At 41.7% G+C, this 10,763-nt stretch overlaps 1 protein-coding gene across 1 annotated transcript in view; it reads right to left on the bottom strand.

Annotated features, from left to right (window-relative positions):
• Positions 1 to 10,763, bottom strand: part of LOC128693423 (regulator of microtubule dynamics protein 3-like) — a 183,507-nt gene that overhangs the window by 134,923 nt on the left and 37,821 nt on the right. Inside the window, exons 4-5 of the mRNA XM_070079715.1 lie at positions 10,001 to 10,025; positions 3,143 to 3,314 (exon numbers count right to left, since the gene is read on the bottom strand). Of these exons, the coding sequence (XP_069935816.1) occupies positions 3,143 to 3,314; positions 10,001 to 10,025 (197 nt within the window). The remainder of the gene's footprint in view (positions 1 to 3,142; positions 3,315 to 10,000; positions 10,026 to 10,763) is intronic.

Raw genomic sequence — 10,763 nt, 5'->3', positions numbered from 1 at the left:
ACTGCAGACAGAGAACAGTCTAGGGAGCCAGAGACTACAAACCTCACTCAAGGAAAAAGATCTTGGGGTGAGTATAACACCAGGCACATCTCCAGAGGTACACATCAACCAAATAACTGCTGCAGCATATAGGCGCCTAGCAAACCTAAGAACAGCATTCTGTCATCTTAATAAGGAATCGTTTAGGACCCTGTATACTGTACGTTAGGCCCATATTGGAGTATGTGGCACCAGTTTGGAACCCACATCTAGCCAAGCACATAAAGAAATTAGAGAAAGTGCAAAGGTTTGCAACAAGACTAGTCCTAGAGCTAGAGAGTATGTCCTATGAGGAGAGGTTAAGGGAAATCGACCTGACGACACTGGAGGACAGGAGAGATAGGGGGGACATGATAACGACATATAAAATACTGAGAGGAATTGACAAGGTGGACAGAGACAGAATGTTCCAGAGATGGGACACAGCAACAAGGGGACACTGTTGTAAACTGAAGACACAGATGAATCACACATATGTTAGGAAGTGGAATAGTTTGGGAAGCGATGTAGTGAGGCAGGATCCATTCACAGCTAAAGGTATGGTAAAGCTCCTGGTGCGGGGAGAGTGACCCAGTAGTGGCCAGTGAAGAGGCGGGGCCAGGAGCTATGACTCAACCCTTGCAACCACAACTAGGTGAGTACAACTAGGTGTGAGTACACGCACACACGCATGCACACACACATACACACACACACACACACACACACACACACACACACACATATACACACACACATACATACACACACACACACACACACACACACACACACACACACACACACACACACACACACACACACACACACACATAATACACACATACACATGCACACACTCACACACACACACACACACACACACACTCACACACTCGCACTCACACTCACACACACACACACACACACACACACACACACACACGGGGTACACCAGCAAGTGCTGGATGAGGTACATATAACCAGGGAGGAAGTGAAGAAGCTGCTATGCGAACTTGACACCTCAAAGGTGGTGGGACCAGACAACATCTCTCCGTGGGTCCTTAAAGAGGGAGCAGAGATATTGTGTGTGCCATTAACAAAGATCTTCAACACATCATTTGAAACTGGGCAACTCCCTGAGGTATGGAAGATGGCAAATGTAGTCCCAATTTTTAAAAAGGGAGACAGACATGAGGCACTAAACTACAGACCTGTATCAATAACGTGTATAGTATGCAAGGTCATGGAGAAGATCATCAGGAGAGTGGTGGAGCACCTGGAAAGAAACAAGTGTATAATTGACAACCAGCACGGTTTCAGGGAAGGAAAATCCTGTGTCACAAACCTATTAGAGTTTTATGACAGGTGACAGAAGTAAGACAAGAGAGAGAGGGGTGGATTGACTGCATTTTTTTGGACTGCAAGAAGGCCTTCGACACAGTTCCTCACAAGAGGTTACTGCAAAAGCTAGAGGATCAGGCACACATAACAGGAAAGGCACTGCAATGGATCAGAGAATACCTGACAGGGAGGCAACGAGTCACGGTACGTGACGAGGTGTCAGAGCGGGTGCTTGTGACAAGCGGGGTTCCACAGGGGTCAGTCCTAGGACCTGTGCTGTTCTTGGTATATGTGAACGACATAATGGAAGGGATAGACTCAGAAGTGTCCTTGTTTGCAGATGATGTGAAGTTAATGAGAAGAATCAAATCGGATGAGGATCAGGCAGGACTACAAAGAGACCTACACAGGCTACAAGCCTGGTCCAGCAACTGGCTCCTTGAGTTTAACACTGCCAAATGCAAAGTCATGAAGATTGGGGAAGGGTAAAGAAGACCACAGACACAATATAGTTTAGATGGCCAAAGACTGCAAACCTCACTCAAGGAAAAAGATCTGGGGGTGAGTATAACACCGAGCATATCTCCTGAGGCGCACATCAATCAGATAACTGCTGCAGCATACGGGCGCCTGGCAAACCTACGGATAGCGTTCCAATACCTCAGTAAGGATTCGTTCAAGACTCTGTATACCATTTACGTCAGGCCCATACTGGAGTATGCAACACCAGTTTGGAATCCACACCTAGTCAAGCACGTCAAGAAATTAGAGAAAGTGCAAAGGTTTGCAACAAGACTAGTCCCAGAGTTACGGGGATTGTCCTACGAAGAAAGGTTGAGGGAAATCGGCCTGACGACACTGGAGGACAGGAGGGTCAGGGGAGACATGATAACGACATATAAAATACTGTGCGGAATAGACAAGGCGGACAAAGACGGGATGTTCCAGAGAGGGGACACAGAAACAAGAGGTCACAATTGGAAGTTGAAGACTCAGATGAATCAAAGGGATGTTAGGAAGTATTTCTTCAATCATAGAGTAGTCAGACCGTGGAATAGCCTAGAAAGTGACGTAGTGGAGGCGGGAACCATACATAGTTTTAATGCGAGGTATGATAAAGCTCATGGGGCAGGGAGAGAGAGGACCTAGTAGCAATCAGCAAAGAGGCGGGGCCAGGAGCTATGACTCGACCCCTGCAACCACAAATAGGTGAGTACAAATAGGTGAGTACACACACACACACACACACACACACACACACACACACACACACACACACACACACACACACACACACTTTTTTAATTTTGTGTGAAATTAGCCAAATTACCAATTTCTGATCACTTTACTGGGTAGTTAAATTAGGTATGAGTGGTTTCTTGTACTCAATCGATAGAAGAAATACTAGCAAAATAGCTATGAGTCTGGTCGACTAGAACAATACAACTGGTCAAAAATAGGGCACAAAGTGGGCGAAATCACCAATGCGTAAACATCACGAAGACCACTAACTTGGCAAGAGCGTAAGTCCGTAAGTTTTCCATCAAATTTAGTACTTTGTTTCATTACCTTTGGAAAAAAGATTCTCTATATTTTATAAGAAATAACTTTTTTTTTTAAATTTTGCAACCCTGAGAGCAAGTTTGAGAGCAAGGATCGCAACCTCTGAAAGGGTTAAAAGAAACACAAAAACAATAAAACAAATTATGCATTCTAAAATATGCTCATAAAACCTGCAATTTATTTTGTATTTTAGATGAAGAAATAAATAATTACTTACTTTTAGTTCCTCACATTTAAGCAAGTTAAATGCTTGTCTTTGTTCATCTCCTGTTCCATCACTAAGCATATCCACCTGCTCAAAAAGATGGAAAATATGACTCTTCTCAACACTCAAAGATGCCAGTTGCCCATTTTCACTGCTGCCATCTCCATAAGTGATTGTTTCTTTGCTGCAAAATATTATAATTGTAAACTATAAGCATTTTCAAACAATGTAACTTATTTCCATGTTTTGAGTAGTATTTCACCTTGGAACAATTGTAATATCATAGGATTTTATTGTATATATATATTTTACAGTAGTCTAGAAGGCACACAAGAGTTATTTACTCAGAGTATTTCTATAACCTAGGAAAATCCCTCAAACCTAATACAGTGGAACCTTGGTTTTCATGATTAATTCATTCCAGAAAGTCTGACAAAAACCAAACTGTAGGAAAACTGAAGCAATATTTCCCGTAAGAAATAATGTAAATCCAATTAATCCATTCCAGACACCCAAAAATATTAACAAAAAATACATTTTATAGAGAATAACTATAATTTTACATATAGAAAATAGTGAGAAATAAATATAAATGACTAATGAAATGGATAAATGAACATTTAACATCACTTTTATCTTTATCAAAGACTCTTGTTGGCATATGGAAGATGGCGAGGAGGGGAGAGGGAGGAGGAGAGATTATTGTTTGGAAGGGAAATCCCCCTCCATAAGGACTTCAGGTATCAAGGCATTATCCAGGGTTACTTTCCTTCTTTGTCTTCTACTGGCACTAGGACCAGTTTGAGAGCACTGGACCCCTGTCACACAAAAAATCTGTCCAGAGAGGTCTGTTTCTGGCATCTCTTTAAGATTTGCCTAAAATGGGACAAGGCACTGTCATTGAACATGTTGCAGACATGGCTTGCAACAGCTTTGTTAGTGTGATATTTCTCCACAAAACTTTCCAATTCATTCCACTTTGCACACATGTCCTAAATCACTGAAGAAGGCACATTCTTCCCTCTCTCTTCCTCCTCCTCTGAAGAACTTTCCCCAGCTGCAGTCTGTTGCTGCTCCAGCTGAAGGTCTTGCAACTCTTCAGTGGTTAGCTCTTTCCTGTGGTTGTCCACCAACTCTTCCACCAAAACATTATCTCCTGCTAACTGTTTTTCGTTGATCCGCACCAACAACAACTTCTCAACATCTTCGATTGTTTGCGATCTCTGTTTCGTTAGCACATTTACCCCTTTTGCAAAATCAGCTTCCTTGATTTCTTTTTTCTTCGCCGGGATGGAACTGATCATTGATGTGGACTTCCCGTACATCCTGGCGAGATCAGCCATGCATACACCACTTTTGTACTTTGCTACGAGTTCTTTCTTGAATTCTATCATGTTTCTCACCTTCTTTATCAAAGGGCTGGCACTCGTAACTTTTTTTGGCCCTTAACCCTTTCAGGGTCGACAGGCCCTCTCCCAGACTTATTTTCAGGGTCGAAAAAGTTTCCAAAAAAAAAAAAAAAATTGATTATGAAAAGATAGCTTTTTTTTCTAAACATTATAGGCAAAAAAAAATTTTTTGCCATCAATACTTACCGAGATATGGAGGCGTGAAGTTAACAGAAAATGAGCCGCATGTGGCATCATCGCCGACTGCCGGTCACCCAGTATTTTTTTTATTTACTTTTTTCTATTTTTTTCTATTATTTTTTATTTTATTTTTTCAAGTAACTTTTATGGCCTGTGAGACCAATATGAGCACTATTTTGTAAGTTTTTTCTCTTCATTTACTACACAATAACTGCACAAACACTGTTGTCACTATATTGTTTACAAAACTTGTTTACACAAACGAACGGTATAAAATGTTGTTTATTACTATTTTTCTATATTTTATATACACATATACAGTCACAGGACATGTTTCTAGAAGTTCTGCAGCCTGTGGAACTCTTTGAAACAGTGTCATGCACAGTGGTGTTTTACACTCCTCACACATAAAACGCATGTCTCTGCGTTGTTGTGGGCGTTTTTTGTATGTGCACAGACGTAACACCTCTTCTTAGCCTTTTCTTGAAAGCAGTAGCAGGCAGTTGTATTAGGAAGTGATCACCATGCTTCAGACAAGAATGTAGTTGTTGATAATTTAGTGGGCGGTTTTCTATTGCAGTTGTTGTTCCTTGGTACTTGAATACTATTTGTCTAATGACAGACAAACAAAATTTGCCATATAGTGGTTTGTTTCTGGTCCTCATCTTATACATATTATAAGCATTGAGCATGGAAATGTCCAGAAGATGGAAAGAGTTTTATGTACCACTTATAACTCTTGCAAACACAAGCAGCAAACCCAATCTGCATGTCACATTTGTCCACTGAGTGCATATTGAAGGTGTAATCAATCACAGCTGCAGGTTTTAGAATGAGTTCATTGGTCTCTCTATTCTGCCTGCCAGTGTTTGTCATTTCGTTAGGGTGAACCGATGACAACAATGTGACATCTCGTTTGTCATGCCACCGAAATGCCATGATGTCATTGGCAGCAAATACCTGCACCTCACCTCTACGAGTGCCAGCGTCAAATCTGGGCATATGCTTACAATTTGCACACCCTGTGCCACACACATCTGTCATGTTCACTTGCAAAAAATCACTGAGTGAGCGGCTTGTGTACCAGTTATCAGTATATAATATATGCCCCTTACCAAGATATGGTTCCATCATTGTTCTAACCACATCACCAGAGATGCCCAATAACTTCCTGGTATTTTGCAATGTATAACTTCCAGTGTACACAATAATATCCAATACAAGACCACTGTAGCAGTCACAATGCACAAATAACTTTATACCAAAGCATTTCCTCTTGCTTGGTATATAGTGCTTGAATGAGTCTTCCTTTGAACAGAATCAAAGACTCATCAATAACAAGCTTCCTGAAGGAATAAAAATACATATTGAATTTCTCTTTCAGATACACAAACACATTCCTAATCTTATATAACCTGTCATTTCTGTCAGGCGTGGTTTTGTCTGAGAAGTGAAGCATATGTAATAGTAGCACAAATCAATTCACTCACATTATATCACTGAATCCTGGGCTTGCAATCAGGCGGTCTGTTGACCAGTATGATTTGACACTGTGCTTATACACATGTGGCATAAGCATTAATGTGGCAAAGAAAAGATACATCTCAGCCACAGTTGTCTCCTTCCACTGATATAGGCATGATTTTAGTGAAAGTATTGTGTTTGCCATAGTGTACTCGACGTATCTGTTGCTTTCCCTGACAATAATTTCCATCAGGGGTTCGTCAAAGAATAACTCGAAACATTCCAGTTCAGTGGCATTGTTCCCAAGTGTACAAGATGGCCATATTCCACTATGAGTTTCATCAAAGTGATTAGGATTGGGAACAAAATTGTCAGCTTCCTGCCAATCCCAGGTGCGGTCTGCTGATGGGTACTGGACATTGACAGGTGGTTGTGGAGTGTGTGGTTGTGGAGATTGTGGTTGTAGAGGCTGGTGTGGTGGGTGGGTGGAGGATGGTGGCCTTTGTTGTAGATCAGCTGAGGTTGCAGCATGGGTGGCAGCATGGCCCACTGCTGGTGCCTCACAGCCGGCACCACCACTACCACCACCATGCACATTTTCCATCCAAATTGCAACACTATCATCTTCATTTTCACTATCTGTTTCTGTTGTACAGCCATGGGATGTATTCTGAGATGTACTCCTTCTACCAAAGTGCATATACCGTCATATATACTGATGCTTCACTGGAGAACATTCCACTTCACTATCGCTACTGGAACTGTTTTCAAGAGCTTGTAGTTCATATTCACTATCACTATCATCACCAATGCTCATATCTGAGTCTGGGATATGGGAAAATAGGAGTTCCCTCTTTCGTTCTGGTACAACTGAACGTGAACAAGATGGCCCAGCAGCAGAGGTGGAAGGCTGAGGGTCGTCTGGGTTTTCCTCACTATCACTGGTATTATGGTCATTAGTTTCGGTCACAACCTCATCAAAACCTTGAAACTCATCTTCACTGGCACTTGCATCTGTATTAGAACTGTCACTGGGGTACAAAAGTGTCCCAATTCGCTGAGGAGTGAGGAGTTTCTTACCGCAAGGCATGGTGAACAAGGTGTACTAAAATGGCGTTCCCACGATGCACACTGGGTCCCAGATTTTTTTCTACCGCGCACACCGATCACGCACACCCATTCTCTCACATCTAGGCCTACCAGCCTTTTCCTGCTTGATTTGAAGGCGCTAGAATTCCCGCATACTAGTACATCAATAACCCTGGCGCGTAAGCCGTACTAGTACTACAACATATCAACATCGCTCCTTCACAGCACAGAAACCCTGAAAAGGGTTAAATCCCTTCAGCAATGATTCTAGCCTTATTCAATTTGTAAAAATACACTCTTTCATTCATTCAATAATATTTTTTTTAAATCTTGCCACACACACACACACACAGGAATTTTTTTCTGGGTATGTCAATGTTAACTATTTAACTGTCAAACCATTGATCTATACATTACTGCTAGTGCTCCAAACATAGATCAATGCACTATTTTTCCTGCATTAAAATTTGGCACCAGAGGCCTGATAAGCTTAGGCAGTATAAAGTGGGTCTTAACACTCAGTGTGCACAGTATTAAAAAAACTGGGACAACCTAGTACTTTTTGGGAGCACCAGTTCAACTGAGCACCTGCTAGAGCAAACAGCATGGTAAACCCCAGGGATGCACTAATGCCATGTCGTATTAACACTCCTTTTTCAAGGAAAATGATGTTGACCCCGAGTTTAGTGGCTTTGAGATGTATGTGGCCACATGTGGTTCAGGAAATATTAAAAAAACTCGATAATAACCCATGTGCAACATTTGTGCCACATCCTTTCAATTTTGATGACACAGGCAGTGGCATCCTGCCAGAATGTCCTATCACCAATGCTCTGAGTTAGTAGAAGAGAAAGAGAAAATTCTATAACATGTAATACATGTCTGGCTGGCTGGCTGGCTAGTTGGCTGACTGGCTAGCTGGCTGACTGGCTAGCTCTTTCTGTCTGTCTCTATCTCTGTATCTCTCTCTCTCTGTCTGCCTGTCTCTTTCTCTCTTGAGAGATGCTGCTCACGAACATGATCATCAGCTAGATGAACAGGTAATACACATGTTGCAAAATGGTTACATCTGCACAAGTGGAAAGATACAACTGTACCTGAAATTTGAATTGTCATGTTTATGCCTCATATCTACAAGTACAGTATTGCACTTTGTCTACATTTTATCGGTTATCTATGTGTACCTGTGCCTAAATAAACTTACTTAGTCATTGATTCTGTTTAAGGGATGCCTTTCCTTCTAGCCAATATATACCAAGCAAATGGAATTCCTTGAAAGACACATGTCCCTTGAACAGAATCAAGGACCAAGTAAATTTATTTAGACACAGGTACCCATAAGTACAATTATCATTTTTTTTTTTAACAAGTCGGCCATCTCCCACCGAGGCAGGGTGACCCAAAAAGAAAGAAAATACCCAAAAAGAAAATACTTTCATCATCATTCAACTCTTTCACCTCACTCACACATAATCACTGTTTTTGTAGAGGTGCTCAGAACACAACAGCTTAGAAGCATATACGTATAAAGATACACAACATATCCCTCCAAACTGTCAATATCCCGAACCCCTCCTTTAAAGTGCAGGCATTGTACTTCCCATTTCCAGGACTCAAGTCCGGCTATATAAAAATAACCGGTTTCCCTGAATCCCTTCACTAAATATTACCCTGCTCACACTCCAACAGATCGTCAGGTCCCAAATACCATTCGTCTCCATTCACTCCTATCGAACACGCTCACGCATGCCTGCTGGAAGTCCAAGCCCCTCGCCCACAAAACCTCCCTTACCCCTTCCTTCCAACCTTTTCGAGGACAACCCCTACCCCGCCTTCCTTCCCCTACAGATTTAAATGCTCTCCATGTCATTCTACTTTGATCCATTCTCTCTAAATGACCAAACCACCTCAACAACCCCTCTTCAGCCCTCTGACTAATACTTTTATTAACTCCACACCTTCTCCTAATTTCCACACTCCGAATTCTCTGCATAATATTTACACCACACACTGCCCTTAGACAGGACATCTCCACTGCCTCCAACTGCCTCCTCACTGCAGCATTTACATCCCAAGCTTCACACCCATATAAGAGTGTTGGTACTACTATACTTTCATACATTCCCTTCTTTGCCTCCACAGATAATGTTTTTTGTCTCCACATATACCTCAACGCACCACTCACCTTTTTTACCTCATCAATTCTATGATTAACCTTATCCTTCATAAATCCATCCGCCAACACGTCAACTCACAAGTATCTGAAAACATTCACTTCTTCCATACTCCTCTTTCCCAATTAGACATCATCACCTTACTCTTTTCTATGTTCACTTTCAACTTTCTACCTTTACAAACACTCCCAAATTCGTCCACTAAATTACCTAGGATAACCCCAAAAAAAGCCAAAGTATTATATTGTGCTTGTAGATATAAGGCATGATTTTTTTTTTTTTTTGAACATTTAGAGCACTAGTGAGATGCGGAGATCAGTGCTGTGACAGATAAAAGGTTAAGGGGTTAAATAAAATATTCCTTGATGTGAGAAATCATAAAAGCACTTGTAATTTCACTTTTTTTACTGTGCCTATTTTGTATATGTATTGTTTACTGTGATCTTATTGCAACAATACAGTAGTACTGTAATACTTAACAATAATTTTTATCACACCATCAACTGCTGGATACTGATATAAAGTGAAAGCTTTCTCTCTAGATTAGTACTAACCCATTCTCTGGAGACAAATCAAAAAATTCATGTGTGTGTGTGTGTGTGTGTGTGTGTGTGTGTGTGTGTCTTTGTGTGTATGTTTGTTTGTGTGTGCGTCTGTATGTGTATGAGTGTGTGTGTGTGTGTGTGTACTCACCTAGTTGTACTCACCTAGTTGAGGTTGCAGGGGTCGAGTCCAAGCTCCTGGCCCCGCCTCTTCACTGGTCGCTACTAGGTCACTCTCCCTGAACCATGAGCTTTATCGTACCTCTGCTTAAAGCTATGTATGGATCCTGCCTCCACTACATCGCTTCCCAAACTATTCCACTTCCTGACTACTCTGTGGCTGAAGAAATACTTCCTAACATCCCTTTGATTCATCTGTGTCTTCAGCTTCCAACTGTGTCCCCTTGTTACTGTGTCCAGTCTCTGGAACATCCTGTCTTTGTCCACCTTGTCAATTCCTCTCAGTATTTTGTAAGTCGTTATCATGTCCCCCCTATCTCTCCTGTCCTCCAGTGTCGTCAGGTTGATTTCCCTTAACCTCTCCTCATAGGACATACCTCTTAGCTCTGGGACTAGTCTTGTTGCAAACCTTTGCACTTTCTCTAGTTTCTTTACATGCTTGGCTAGGTGTGGGTTCCAAACTGGTGCCGCATACTCCAATATGGGCCTAACGTACACGGTGTACAGGGTCCTGAACGATTCCTTATTAAGATGTCGGAATGCTGTTCTGAGGTTTGCCAGGCGCCCATATGCTGCAGCAGTTATTTGGTTGATG

The sequence above is a fragment of the Cherax quadricarinatus genome, unplaced genomic scaffold, assembly GCF_038502225.1.
Source record: "Cherax quadricarinatus isolate ZL_2023a unplaced genomic scaffold, ASM3850222v1 Contig5, whole genome shotgun sequence".
In the NCBI taxonomy this organism is placed as follows: Eukaryota; Metazoa; Arthropoda; class Malacostraca; order Decapoda; family Parastacidae; genus Cherax; species Cherax quadricarinatus.
The sequence above is the reverse complement of the archived record's forward strand: the minus strand, read 5'-3'. Positions and strand labels throughout refer to the sequence as shown.